General features: G+C 42.4%; 1 protein-coding gene across 1 annotated transcript in view; it reads right to left on the reverse strand.

Annotated features, from left to right (window-relative positions):
• Positions 1-14,521, reverse strand: part of lsamp (limbic system associated membrane protein) — a 170,721-nt gene extending 156,200 nt beyond the window's left edge. Inside the window, exon 1 of the mRNA XM_029517246.1 lies at positions 14,323-14,521. Within this exon, the coding sequence (XP_029373106.1) occupies positions 14,323-14,477 (155 nt within the window). The 5' untranslated portion in view covers positions 14,478-14,521. The remainder of the gene's footprint in view (positions 1-14,322) is intronic.
• Between the last annotated feature and the right edge of the window lie 231 nt (positions 14,522-14,752).

A 14,752-nucleotide genomic window follows, 5' to 3' on the forward strand; every position in this document is an offset into this window, starting at 1 on the left:
AGACCCGACTTTTCTGACCGTATTGTTCCTACGGACCAGACTTCGGTCCCAAAGTATTCGTTCCCTCCTGAATTTGTAGACCGGCTTGCACAATAGTGCTGACTTGTGGCTTCTCAATAGCTTTGGATGAGAAACTTCAGAGCTCACAGCAAACGTAATTACATTCTATGTTACTCCTCCAATAGTCATTGACCCCAGCATAAGGGGAAACCGGGCTGAGAGCAGCTGCATTAACGCTAATCTAAATCCACTGAGGGGGCAGATAAAGGCACTCCTGGGTCAAAAAAAAAAAGAAAAAAATAGGATCATACAGCGTGTACAGACACTTTTCAGAACCTTTGTGTTTTGCTATGTTGCAACCACAAGAAACTTAAAAAATGACAAGAAGAAGAAAAAAAAATCAACCTTATTATGACAAAGTCAGAGTAGTGAAGGTTTATCTCATCATCACACAGGCTCTCTGGAGCTTGGCCAGAGATACCGTCAGGTTTTTGTTCACTTCTGTTAGGGAAGGCCATTCCTGGCTGATGGCTCAGTTTGGTCTGGCAGCCAGCCAGCCCCAGGAAGCGTCCTGGTTCTTCCATTCAGGAGTGAAGGAGGCCACTGTGCTTTTGTTTGCAACTGTCCTCCGATGAATGCCTCAACACAAGTCTGTCTCTAAACTTCACAAGAGCTCGTTCTTCCCATACACAGTATATAAACATGGACATAAACCCAGAGGCTGAAAAGTGAATCCAATCCTTAAGAGCCTTAAAAATAACTTCTGACCATCAGGGGGTGACTGCACTGGTCGCAATGAGTTGTTGTTCTTACATTCTGGTCTCAAGACCTCAAGTTCACCATAGGTGGGCTTCTTTTTAGCCTGAGGCTGTGATAGCAAGATGCTTTCTGAGTGCATAAGAGAGTGACAGTTAGGTTCTTCGGCTTCTGTAAAACCAGAATCACTGTGTGATCAAAAATGAATTGCACCTCAAACAACAACAACAAAAAGTTCAAGTGTCACATGTAACAGGAGCAGTATTCAAATTACCAGAGAGCCATGGGGCCTTAGCTCCTTTAACAGAGCCCCGAACTCCACACAAATAAGAAAAGTTTATTACCACAATTAAAATGTAAAAAAAAAAAAAAAAAAAAAAAATCTCTGGAATGACCTAAAACCTCCTACTCATGCATATGATCCTTATTCTCATCACTGTCTGCCCCCGTGTCCTTGCTTTGCTTTGCTATAAGTTGTTAATATCCTGTTAGGTCGATCATTTCTTCTTAGAAAAGCAGGTGCAAAAACTGCGACTCTCTGGATTAACAGAAGAACTCAGATGTCGCTTACGATAAATGCATAACACGATGTGTCTCGGATGAAAGCTGCTGGACCACGAGGGAACTCTGGGTAGTCTTCCTTCGATATACCGTCGTGTAACGTAATTCTGGAAACCTGAACCTTCGCATCAGGTGTTTTTCGGCGCAGCGGCCCGTAACTGGTAGTGTAAGCCTGGGAGAAAGGACAAAGAGAGACTACCTGCAGGTGGAAGCACTCTGCTCTGTAAGGCACGTAGCTGGTTTTATGAGTCCTTAGCTGGCTCCTTTGAAATGCTACTTGAGAGAAAACGATCATGGCTGATAACATGCTCTTCGCTGAAAGAACTCTGAACTGTGGCGGAAAAGTGAAGCTAAATGACGCGAAAAGTCATTTGAGACCACAAAGTGAAAATATTGAGCAAACATTTGGAAATAAAACTAAAGTACGAGCGCCTTTGTCAATTATCCGAAACCCACTGAGCCAAATGTTTTAGGACGCCTCTTACAAATCCATGAAAAATGTAAGGTTTTTAAGGCAGCTTAGTTCAGGACAGCTGAGAGCTCATATAGAGGGAAGAAGAGCGCGGCAGAGACGAGACTAATTGTGGGTAAGAGCAGAAGAAGGATCCACACCAAGCGGGGGGGGGGCAGCAGTGTAGAGCTGGGCCAGTTTGGGAAAAAAAAAAAAAAAGAAAAAGCTGACTCGCCTTTCACACAAAAGTTATGAAGCCTATTGCACAAACATGACACACAGTTTTTGGACAACTAAGAGCATATTACGCAGAGAGGGCTGCATAATATTCTGCATGGTTTTATTTATGAGATTCTTTTTTTTTTTTGTCTTATTTTTGCCCCCCCCCCAAAAAAAACAAAAAACGTCCCATTTATCATCCTCCACACACCTTGTATGCCTCGAGTTGAAAGCTAATTCACCATGGCTTGCACCATTGTATCCTAAAACACCATTTGGACTGGGGGAAGTCAGGATTTAAAAAAAAAAAAAAAAAAAAAAGTCTCCCCATCAAATAAATATTATGTCGGAAAAATAATGGGATTTGCACACTGTACCGCGTTATATTCCGATTCTATGACAGACTCCGTCAGGGAACACTTTCCTATGTGTACTGTTGTCACTTTGGCAGGAGCCTTTGGTTCTTTGGTTTCTATAAAACTGGAGTATTTGTGGAACTCAAGACAGCTGATTGGCTAAAACTTCCATGATGAGATTTACCTGTTTGGGCCTACGGTGCCGACGGCGAAATGGATAGTCTGAAATTCAATACCCAAGGTCTTATTCTGGCACCTTTCACCGAACATGGACTGATAGTTAGGTTTACAGTTTTGGGCATCATGTGAAACCATCAGTTGTCTGTAGCCTCTGGTGGTTCTTCAAAGAGATGTACAAATCGATTTTCAGGATCAAGGAAATCTTCAAACAGGGTATGTTTGTTTGCGTTTTAAAGAAAATCAGGGTATTGAAAGTGCTAAATTACGTGAGGGTTGAAAACCAGTCCTGTGCAGGCAAAAGAAAAAAAAAAAAAAAAAATCCTAAATCTGAGTGTAATGTGAAGATGGAGGATGAAAAAAGAAAATCAATGCACTGAAAGTAAGTCAGTCAAGTTCACTGAAGCATGGTAGATGCATCTCACGCCTTCATATACGCACACACACACACACACACATCAGAGGAGGCAGTTCTTCAGGTCTCCGGATCTTTTGAAAATATCTGTTCAAAGCGTGGTGTCAATATTGATCAAGGTAAACCAAAAAGATCCGACTGGAGTGCCACGGTCACACCTCACATCCTTTCCGAAAATACAATGTTCTAGAAAAGATGATTGTCGTCCGCGGTGCAGTCAGTAGAGCGTGTCCCCCGACCATTTTCGGTGTGTTCTGCCGCTGCTTATCGGATAACCATAGAGGTTTCTGATCTTTTTAACCCCGGTATAGCAACTGTAGTCGGCTACCCACACACCTGTTAGTGGTAAACACACCTAAAGAGGAGAAAGAAAGAAAGAAAAAAAAAAGCATGTATATAAAAATAAAATGACGATGCAGCTCGATATACAGAAGCTTTGCACCTTTATCCCAATTCCCAGAACACAACAGATACAACGCACAACTCACAACACCATCCTCTCCGGTGCATGATTTATTTGTGACGGCCTCTGTTGTTGCGGGGTGATAAAAATTGAATGAAAATGCCCTCAAGAAATAAAGCAGACACTATTTCTGAGCAATGGCTTATAAGACTGAACTGAGCCACGGTTAAATAGGCTGAGCAGTTTCCTTCCTTTGTTCCCCTCTTTCTGAAAACACAAAGGAAGGCAGTTACTGCCATCTCTCCAAGGGACTCCATGTTTGTACATGGCCACCTGTTCCTAATCCTTGGGTACAATTTTTACTTCAGGCACACCACATTGCGTTCAGTCCTTCTGCATGGCGAGACAGCAATAAGATGCAAATGCCTGCAAACGCCTACGTTTTTTGGGGGCCGTAGTCGTTAAGCAAGCTGAAAAATCAAACCAACTTTTCGGGGACACGATTGCTTCATTCTCACATAAACCAGAGAGCACAGTTCAAAGTGAGGGCAAAGTATTTTAAAGATGGAAAGGAAAATTAGAAATGATTTTGAAAATGCCCCCAGCAGAATGCATTTGCGTGAATGACTCTCAGCTTGGTCATAAATAATATTTTAATATTTATTTGTTTTTTATATATTATTGATGACATTGTCAGGGCTGAAAATGGACAATAATAGGACAACAACTCGGGCAGGTGGACTCAGGTATAGTGTGGCAGCTGATCTGGAGGTGCAGTGATGACTTTTGCAGCTCTTTCACGCGGTTAAGCTCATTTAGGACCAAAATATTGTTGCAAACAGGATGTTGTTTCAAAAAACGTGACGTTAGTTAAAATCATCAAAATTTTTCGCTCCTATCCGACGTCTCCTTTTTGTGGATATGATTAATTCTGACTTCATTTGAAGGGAAAACGCTCATAAATGTTTAAAAAATGAACTTGGGAGCTGTGATAGGTCTCCATTTGCACTTTGGCACAGAGATTGCCAGAGATGAACAAATCCATGGCTACCGTATACTTCACATGTTACAGAAACGGTGCATCTGAAACTTCAAGCATGAGTATTTCTAAATTAAGGTCAAACAAGAAATCCGGGAGAAGGGCGTGGGAGGAGTTCACAGTTGTCTCAGGCTTTGAAAGCCCCCAGTCTAGACATGTCGGAGCGTATGAGGCCATTTCATACAGCGTGTTTCTACAGTTACAATGACTAAAGGAAAAACTACTGCTTTTCATGCAAAAAGAAAAAAGAAGTGACTTTAAGCGGCTGCGAACCATTTTACCACTCAACCATTCCTCTACTGCAACACAAACCATTTTAGAAAGACCGACCATTGCACCGTTGTTAACGTTTCTGTCCCTGACGTGCTGCCAGATGCTGCCAAAGGCCACCCCTTGTCCTCAGGTGATGAGAGCACCTTTGTATGAAACAGCTTTTTGAATGCGAGTGCACCACACTACTTTAACTAATGCGGTTGAGGTAGCGCGCGTCAGGTAGCAATGAATTACTCAAGCCTGGGATGCACTCCGAAAGCCCACTGACAAAATGGCTTTGCCAAGCGTGAGTGGTACTCTTATTTATTCACTTTCTTTTTTCCAAAAGAGGCAGCAAGGAGTTTAGAAATGTGGGGCTATCAGAAATCAATACATGAACTACTCACTGGAGGACCTGATTTAATTGTAGGTAATTGTATACTACACAGAGACAAGAGTGGGATTCCAGTAATTGAAAACAATGTCGATTCATTGGGTAGAGGATTAAATTCAATTGGTTGGTAATGGTCGACGACGTGAGATTTTTTTTTTTTTTTTCTTCTCCTGCCTGTAACTGCAAACGTTGAAAGTGAAATCCGCAACACAAAACTGTATACGTCGAATGAATTCAGTTCAGCTATTCTTACAGCTGACACATTTGTACTGTACAAATCAGATGGGAGCGCAGAGCAAGTAGGCCGCGGATTCATTCCCATTTCTTCAAATGCCAAATGCTCAAGAGAGGAACCCTAATTAATCTGCTACACCTTTCACACCGTGGCCTTTTCATGTCCTTTTCTTTTGCAGCGGGGAGCGAAACTCAGTAGGATAACGCATATGAAAACATGTTTAAGTACCCCTGGGCGTGAAAGCAACAGGTCATTGGTGTTATTGTTAGTCCTGAAGCTCGGCATTCAGGTGAAGTTAGTTACCACAACGATGAAAAACAGAGGCAACTTTCATCATACTGCACTATGTTTCACTCAAATTCATTAACAGTATAACAGAAATGATTTTTTGGATTACAGATGTTAAAATGTGCCGTTCCTGTGTCACGCACAGTGCTGACAGTACACCGGGCGGCAAAATGCAAATAGCCAAGCTGTTTTTCACAAGCACAGGCTGTTGATTTTCTGCTGTTGTTATTATTAATTTATTTATTTCGCCTTTTGGATAAGTGAAGTTGCCTTCACTAGAACCCAGCTGTTTTCCCACTCTTGCTAATTACTTCCAAAGTAATTTGCACCGATAGAATTAATCTTAACAAAACTAAGAACAACTAATTTAATCCGCTAATATCATCACAATCTAGTTTTCATTTGGAAATCTTGCACAGGATTTATGTGAATGTCATAATCAATCATGCAGCCCATTCCCGTGGTTTGTGCCCTCGTTTTAGTTCGTAATAAATAAGCAGCAAATTCTGCAAATGAACACATTAAATTTACATTTAGCACAACGGAAAGGTTCCATATTATTCAAAGGCCACTCAGTTGCCTTTAGCAGCAGCTTATTATGTATTATAAGAGAAAAATGAAACAAGCCATTAGAATATATCTTCCAGGAAATAATAAACACCTCCATTTCACATAAAATTACGCAAACCCCATTTATGTGGAACACTGGGACATTTTTCCTTTTTGCATCATCAACCGTTATCAGTCAAATGACTTCCTTCACCAATTACACAACCTACGTTTGGCCATTAGAAAAAAATGTGACATTTCAGTGATGGATATTGTCAACCAGCGGATTTCATTGTCCCCAAAAAGCCGTTCCTGATAATGCAGGGGACGTGCTGCATGTTAAACCTTCCAATACGACATCTGCAGGTGCTGCTGTCATGTAAAAATGACGAGGTAGATGTGCATGGACTGCTGCCAGCGTCCAAAGCAACCTGATCACTTTTTGCATATTCATTTCAATTGTTTTGCTGCTACGCATTACAAGTAACGGCAAATGGAGAATTATACAGTGACAGAGTGAAGATAGCTCTTATCCGTTGTGTCCCTTGATTGTAGTACAGACAAACGACACCAGTTCACAGTACTGATGCCTTTCAGCACGACTGAGCCCGTACAGTGGACTCCCCTTGACAAACATGATGGCGGGGCCTTATCAGTCATTTCCAGACTTTGCCATTTTGTCGAGCAATTAAAGATCTCGTCATGGCTTATCCTCATCCATTACCACTGATTGTTTACGTCAAACCAAATAATGGTGTTTTGAAGAATGGTAAGAGAGGACATTGTACATGTTGTGTTTGTCCCATTAATAATGCCTAAAAGAAAACTAGCGTCTGCATTTGAATGCTGACCGCGAGGAGCTATTAATATCAAGAATGAAGGTAAATGATCACATCCAGCAAACACTGCGCCTGCATGGTTTGATGAGACAGGCCTTTGTGCTGAAGACTCGTTCATCAAGGGGCTGGTTCGGCATTTTGATAAAAATACATTGCCCTAACATAATTCTGTCTGCGTTAATATCTAACCAACACAGCAGTTTGAAATTGTAAGGTTCGCCAACAAAAACGTGTAAGAAGACCAAAACCTTCTTGGTGGGAGGTAACAGCGCTCACAGATTCCCTCCAGGTGCAAGCGTCGAAGATGATTGTACCGTGCTCTCTTTCGGGCCACAGGAAAACAACATATGATTGAGGCTGTTTGTACATTTTCTCAACCACCGAACGCGCTCTGAAAGCGAGCAATGGTCACTTTGGCAACGCTTCGACGATCATTGTGTTCACAAGACAACAGGTTACGATGTGCCCTCTGGACAGCATTTCCACTAAAATGGCACAACCCGTTTAAGTGCAGTCATTGAGGCGTCAGGGTTGCACTTTAACTCCTTAATTTTGTGATGTATGAGGAAGGAATGTAGCCTACAATTTCAATTCTTAAACACTATACTTATGATGGCATGTACACAGCTGTGAAGCCACACCCGCGATGACGCGACCTCATCCTTTTCAGTATGTCAGTAGGTCAGTGAGCAGATTTTGATTTTATTTTTTTGCCGATTTCAGAGGAGATGGGAGGCAAACAACAGTGACTGTGCTCATCCGGGACTATACTTACTGCAGGGCCTCTAAGCTGCTTTAAACTCACGTGGATTTACAGCTGGGACTCGAGTCATCATTGCTCAAAGCCACATGTTTCAGCTTTAATTTGAATTCATCCCGAGTGCCTGAGAGACTTAAATTTATTTAACCTGCTTTCACAGCTACAAGCCGAAGTGAGCCTAACCCTGCCTCATTCTCATTATTCATTTGTCTCTTCCCATCTCAGGAAGACCTCCAAATTTTTGGTTGATTTTAAATTCAAATTGCAGATTTTTTTTTTTTTTTTAATTCTCTCAAGTTTAACGTGGCAGCTAAAGTGTTGAACACTGACTGGTAAATGGCAGCTGAGATGAAAAGAGCTTGTGATTTTTAAGAAGCTCTGCTGATTTTAGAATCAATCGTGATGACACAAAAGTTATACTCCTAAAGCTGTGAAAGACAAAACCTTAATGAGGAGGACAAAGTACGAAGAAAACGAAAGTCATGTCATATAAATAAATAAATAAATAAATAAATAAATAAATAAATACTTACATACTTAAAACATGACCTTTGAGTTAAATACTACATCTACAGCCCCCTCTATAAAGGTCTGACATTTTGGCATTTTCAGCAAAGAGTAAAAATACTCCTCCACTCCCCTTGGTTTTGCTTTGTCTATATGTGGCCAGAGGCTGTGAGAAATTTCCAAGTAGTTTGTTTATGCACTCAGGGACATTATGGCCAGTCCAACAAAAGCCTTGGTAAAGAGAGACATGGAGTTGAGTTGCTTTTAGAGAGAAGCACTGCTTTGATATTCTGGTGTATGGGGGAAAAAAAAACCAACAAAAAAAAAAAAAAAACATCCCACATCTGGCTCTTCTGGTAATTTACAACTGAGTTATTCACAAAAACACATTGAAAGCACATAATGAAGGGCTCAGACCATCCTCGGTATGTTTTCTGAGGACATCAAGCATCAAATTACAGGCTGAAAGCGTGTCTGGTTGGGGTTTTTGAAGGGGGCCTAGGCGGTACGCTGAACCGTGCTGGACTGTGAGTCTCTGTCGAGAAGCGGCGACAGAACTCTGTTCATTTGTCATGTCAAAAGAATTTCCTCCGTCTCCACAGGCCATTGTTCAGATCCTGCTGACCGAGATGAAAGCCTTGGAACTTGTGATGATTCTGAGGCGTTCCAAAAGGACTTTTTAAAACTTCACAGAATTGGCAAAATATCAACCAAAACCCACGTTCCCCCAAAAGCCTTCTCTCTCACCTCTGCCCTGTCCCAAACCAAAATGGGGACAAGACGATAATGACCCGACTGGCAGCCGCCCAGGTCTCCCACTGTAGCATCATGAGTGGAAGTGAAATTGATTTGAAAATCCTACGTCGACCCAGGCTGGAACAGAAGGGATTATTTTGCTGATTGTACTAATACTGTGTCCCTGCCCTCCCCCTCCCCCCTCCCTCGCACCCTAATTCTACCCATCATACTTTTCTCTCTTCCTTGGCCTGTGCTCGCTGGCCATCACTCTTCCCTCTTAAAAATGTCCCCCTCATTGAAAGTCACTCTTTTTCTGCTCCTTTCTCTTGACTGACTTCATGTCCACTCTGCAAATCAGGTTAAGTCAGCATAGCTAGACGATTCATCACTGGCAGAGACAGAAAAAAAATGGGGGGAGGAGGAGGAGAGAGAAATAGAGAGCTTAGAGTTGCCTAGGGAGGCTCTGTAGTGTAAAAAAAAAAAAAAAAAAAAAAAAAAAGGCAGCACTCAGATCTGACGAGCTGAAGAGAGAAATATGGAGACCCCTTGGGGGCTGGACATCCCAGATTATGTTGCACTGTTGCCCTCTTTCCGGAAATCCAGAAATTGATCTGTTGTTCCTCCATTTTGCTCCCTCTACTTGGAATAGAGGCTGAACTGTATGATCCACAGCATCAGCTTTCCTCAGCTTTGTGAAAATGAATATCTTGCACTGTGTCTCTGTTATCATTTAGTGTGACGGCAGGAAATGTTGATTACAGGTCAATTCTATGGGCTATCAGCGGCATCTTTCACATAGATTTCACAGTGCAATTCAATACTTCTTTGTCTTTGTGTTGTTTTGTTTTTTTTCTTATGGCAGTGATGTATGTTAAAGTTTACTGTCACAGACTCCAAGTGACCTCTCATGGAGCTTCACGGATTCAAAGAATAGCAAGTGTGTCACTTTGAGGAATTAATATCCGAACCATTCATCATCCTTGGTTGATGTCTTGGTCTCTTTCTGGTGCAACTTTAAGGCCTCATGAGGGGACGTTTCCATCTTATGGAATCGTGCTTTTTCAGGACTTTTTACACAGGATATAAACCTGGTGCAAAGGCTAGACTGTTTCTGGTGACTGTGGAACTGCAGAGAAACAGACAAGCAGCTCCAATACACTCACATCCCTTACATCCATTAAAGGAAATAAACGACTTTCATTCATCGTGCTGCTCAAAGTTCCTACCTGTCACTAGGTGTGCAAAAAAGTTATTCTTCCATTTCATAACCAGCAACACCAGCCCAGTTGCTGGAGAGAAGATGGATATCGAATTATCTTGCAAACCTCTCAATTATGTAATATGCAATCAGATGCCTTTTTTTTTTTTTTTTAAACTGCAAATATTGAATTTGTTTTAACTAGTTTTCTCAAATTCGTCCTCAAATGAACATAACGGGATGATTTAGTTTGGTTTAGATTTGTTGAAACAAATGATGAGCTTTCCTCACAGTGATGCATGCTGGGAACAGAAGCAGATTTCCTGCATCAGAAACGTCTTTGTTTCCAAAGTGTTTTTTGTTCGGAGTGTGGCTCATGCGCGCACACACACACACACACACACACACACAGTCGTTCAACGGCTTTAATAATACAAATGAAAATAACTGCTTTCATTATTCTCTGGCATTGTGATTTGTTTGGGATCTTGAATTAGACTAACATCATGTCTTATGCAGCGTGTGAGCCTCTAGCATATTTCGCATTTGCAATATCTGAGTGACTCAAACTCAAATTAAAGACTGAGTTCTCGCATAAGTTTTAACGGGGACCCTCTGGGACAAAGTGCAAGTGCAGAATCATCTTCCCCGAAAGAAACAAGCCGAGCAGAGTGTATTGTCAAAATGCAGATAATTGACCCAGAGGAGAGCAATCAGAGCGACTGTGTCATTAATGCTTTAATAAGCAATTGTCAATTATCAGGGCCTCTGTCTGACATTGCAACCTTCCCCTTACAGGCACCGCAAAGGGTGGGAATCAAAAAAGCAATTAAAAAGTAAACTATTGTGGCACAGAAATGCCTGAAAGAAATGTGGAAAAACTTTTCTTTCTCTTCTCAGATTCACACTGTGACTCATTCAGGATGAGTTTGATTTCACTTGTTGGCATCACGCTTATTAAAAAATAAATAAATAAAAAAATAGGCTAAGTCGCCATGGAAAGAGGCTCTGAAATATGTGGTGTTTCGCAATGACCTAAATCTTCTGCATCTGAAACATGACTTCTGGGATACAGGCCACATTTAGCATGCAGGGATTTATGTTCATGCTTTCCAGGGGCAAATGTTGTTTCAAACAGATACAAATGTTCAAAAAAAAAATTAAAATCGACCATTTAGAGAAAGAAGAAGACAGCCCGGGGACAAAGGTAAGACCCAGAAAGTTGGTAATCTTTGAAGTCAACAGATTATTAAAATGGTAGAAACCTTAAGATGTAATGTGCTCACATGGTTTCTCTGTTACACAACAACCAAGGATCCCAAGAAACTGGAGTTTAATCCTACGCCTGCTGCACATCAGACGACTTCTAATTCACTTCACACCACAAACGACAGTGTGAAAATGTTTACGCAACTCCACCCACGGCGACTGCGCTCACGGGGAGTAATCTCCTTCGGATTAACCCCTTGGTGGCCTTCTCAGGCGAAAGAGTTCAAAGGTTAACAGTGGCTAAGTCTTCGCATGTGAAGCTGACTTCAAGGAGAGCAAAAGCAACGGCTGAATTTCAGCCCTGGAAGACAGAAGACAAGATTCACTTCCGCTCCCTGTAGGCACCGACGTTTGGTGGAGGTATCTGTCAATATTTGGTTTATGTTGACTTTTGATGGGGGTCAGGGCGACTTTCTATGAGCAGAGCACTTGCGCGCAACACGTGTGCATGCCTCCCACAGCAAAATTTGAAATGTGGTTGTTAAGGCAGGCTGTTAAAAATCCAAAATATTTACACTTTGTTTTCAGGCATCGCTCTCTTTTAAATGTGGTTTTGAAATGCACCAGACAAGAATGAAGTAATACACTGAATAGTCTCCTGATGCCAATTAATTCAGTCATTATAGAGTTGTGAGAAGGCAGTTATGGGTTGGCTTCGGACAGGGTTATAACAGCGATGCAAATCCAAACCTTTTAACCTTTAAGAGAAAAGCTTTCGCTGTGTATTTATTTTAGCACAGCACAGTTGTGGACGTCTGGTAAATAGATGTATATAAATTCTTTTCACATTCGGGCAGCAAGACCCGCTGCTGTGTGTGCTGTCACAGCGGTTGTTTGGCCACATATTGTTCCTCGACTACAGCACCTCTCCTCTTGTGCCATGAATGTCACGACTGCAGCCACAGGCCAGGCTCCACTAAAAGAGCACAGGCCTTATTACGCCCCCAGGTCACCAATATCCCCTCAGCCCTCACAAAACCCGGCTTATGGAATCAGATACACCAGCGTAGCTCTGCAAATTACTGACCAACAGCCCCTCGTCCCGGCTTAAAGTTTTAGCTGTCACCTTTTTTTTTTATTTATTTTTTTTTTACTTTCATCCTTTTCCACCTCCTCCTCTCGTATCCAATTTGTCATGTGGGAACTGGGTGTGAAAAATAGTTGTTCTTCAACAGAGCTGCAAAGGTCCGAACAGCTGTTTACCCTCTTGTGACTGACAATAACAAAGATTGATCACTAACGGCAATGAGATGCTTCATACGGGTAAAAATTAATTATGACGCCCACTGAATGATCACCGCAGATAATTATTCAGGGATCATTCATCAGAGGTGATGTGGTAAAAAAAAAAACGGCAGACTTGGGACGCAAGTGTTTTCTCAGAAAGAATAATCTAATTTGGCTGTTGCTGAGTGCAAAGTCTGCCGTCACCTTCGAAGGATGTAGACTGACTGGGCGACTAAACAGCCGAATATAGCAAAGAAGCAGCCAATTGGATTGGGAAAGTGAAACAAATAGCTGTGACCCGTGTTGAGCTCAGCGGTAACTGAGTCAACTGACTAATTTCATCAGTTGGTACCTGGATGGATGGCACCTGCTTTGCAAGAAGGAATCCACTGAAAGGATTTACTCTTTGCATGCGTGTGGGTGTTGTTTGTTTCGTGTCTACACAAACAGGCACAGGAGGCACATGTGTGGAAATGTGGTTGTGGGTCTGCAGGCGTTTTTTGGCAGGCTGTGTTGAAAGTCTATACCATAACTGCATTGCATATTCTCACACTCATTACAGGGCACTGGGTGGTGCCGCTGAAAGTCAGGAGAGGACAGAGAAAGCGTGTGTGTGTGTGTGTGTGTGTGTGTGGAAGGGGGGGGGGGGGATCAATGTGATTGAATGTTTTGTGTGCAGCTTATTATACCAGTGGACTTCCCTACAGTGCATCCTGTTTTGAGAGGTGGATGGGAAGGGGAGCTGCAGGCTGGTTGCATGGTGGGAGGTGGGAGGTGCGGGGGTGGGTTGGGGGGGGTTAAGGCAAAGCTGCTTGTTTACAAAAAGCACCCAAATCTAAATCCCGCCACAAAACACATGGCTGGGATCACGTGGTCTCTGACATCTGCCGAGCAGGATCACAATGCCTCTGAGTTGACAGCTTAGGTTCTCTGGGAAGTGATTAAGTAAATAAAATAATGGATCCACAGGGCAGGACCCAAATGGTGCTTCACATTCATCCCTCTGTGAACCACACACACACACGCCTAATTAATTTTTTCTGCACATCCCACTGAGATTTGTAACATGTGAACAATGGTGCACAGTTCTCCGTCTCCCGGTATCATCCTCTTCACCGTGTTAAGTGGAAGCCATTAACTCGCGTCCCTGGACACCGTGACGCACTTCGCGTTATGTCAAAAGGGCTGTTTTTATTCAGTGAGAACACACAGATGTACAGGAAATAACAAAAAAATAATCATAATGAAGCAGAGAAATAAAGACGCTTCCGTTTGAATCCCTTAAAAGTGGGATGTCATATCCTGCGGAACGAGGCGTAGCACCAAAAAGCGTAAGAGTTTAAATTACACTTGATTATCAGCATTAATTCAATTAATTCAATGAGCATGAACTCGTTTGAAAAAACATGGAGGGGGGGGGGGGGCTTATTATGAATATTATATGGGGCTCACGTCGGGGTTGGCTTACGGAGATAAAAGTTCCAAATCGCACCTAAACGCATCCCACCCAGCGTGGATCTGGGGGAAACTCTTAAGTTTACCGCAGTGGGGACGAAGACAAAAGTGGTGAAGGCAGAATACTCTTCATCATCGCTGTCCTAACGACGACAACGATGATGATGATGATGCTGCTGCGCATCCGGAGGGGAATCATGGAGGAGAGGGAAAAGTTGAAGGATGAAGGCTTACCTTATGATCGCCGTGTCGCCCTGGCGGATGGTGATGTTGTCGGTGGCCCGCTGCATGTCCACACTCCGGACGGGGAATCCTGTGGGGATAAGACACAGCAGTCTGAAAAAAGAAGCCTGCAATTGCCTCCAACACGATTTGCGTCCGGCTTGCATTTTATGAAACACGGGAGCGCGCCGAGTTTCAGAAGATAGATAGATCCAACGGGGTAAAGGAAAAAAAATGAATATGAAAAAAGAGGAAAAATCAAAAAAAAAAAAAAAAAAAAAAAAAAAAAAAAAAAGGGGGGGAGGATGAGGAGTAGTTGTCCACACTTATAAAAACAACAACGCGGGATGCCTTTAGGTCCAAAGCAGTCGATTTCCCTAATGAGACTTTTTTTTTTTTTTTGCGGGGGCAAAAACGTGCGGTGTTGTGCGGGATTCCTCGC

Source organism: Echeneis naucrates, chromosome 13, assembly GCF_900963305.1.
Source record: "Echeneis naucrates chromosome 13, fEcheNa1.1, whole genome shotgun sequence".
NCBI lineage: Eukaryota > Metazoa > Chordata > Actinopteri > Carangiformes > Echeneidae > Echeneis > Echeneis naucrates.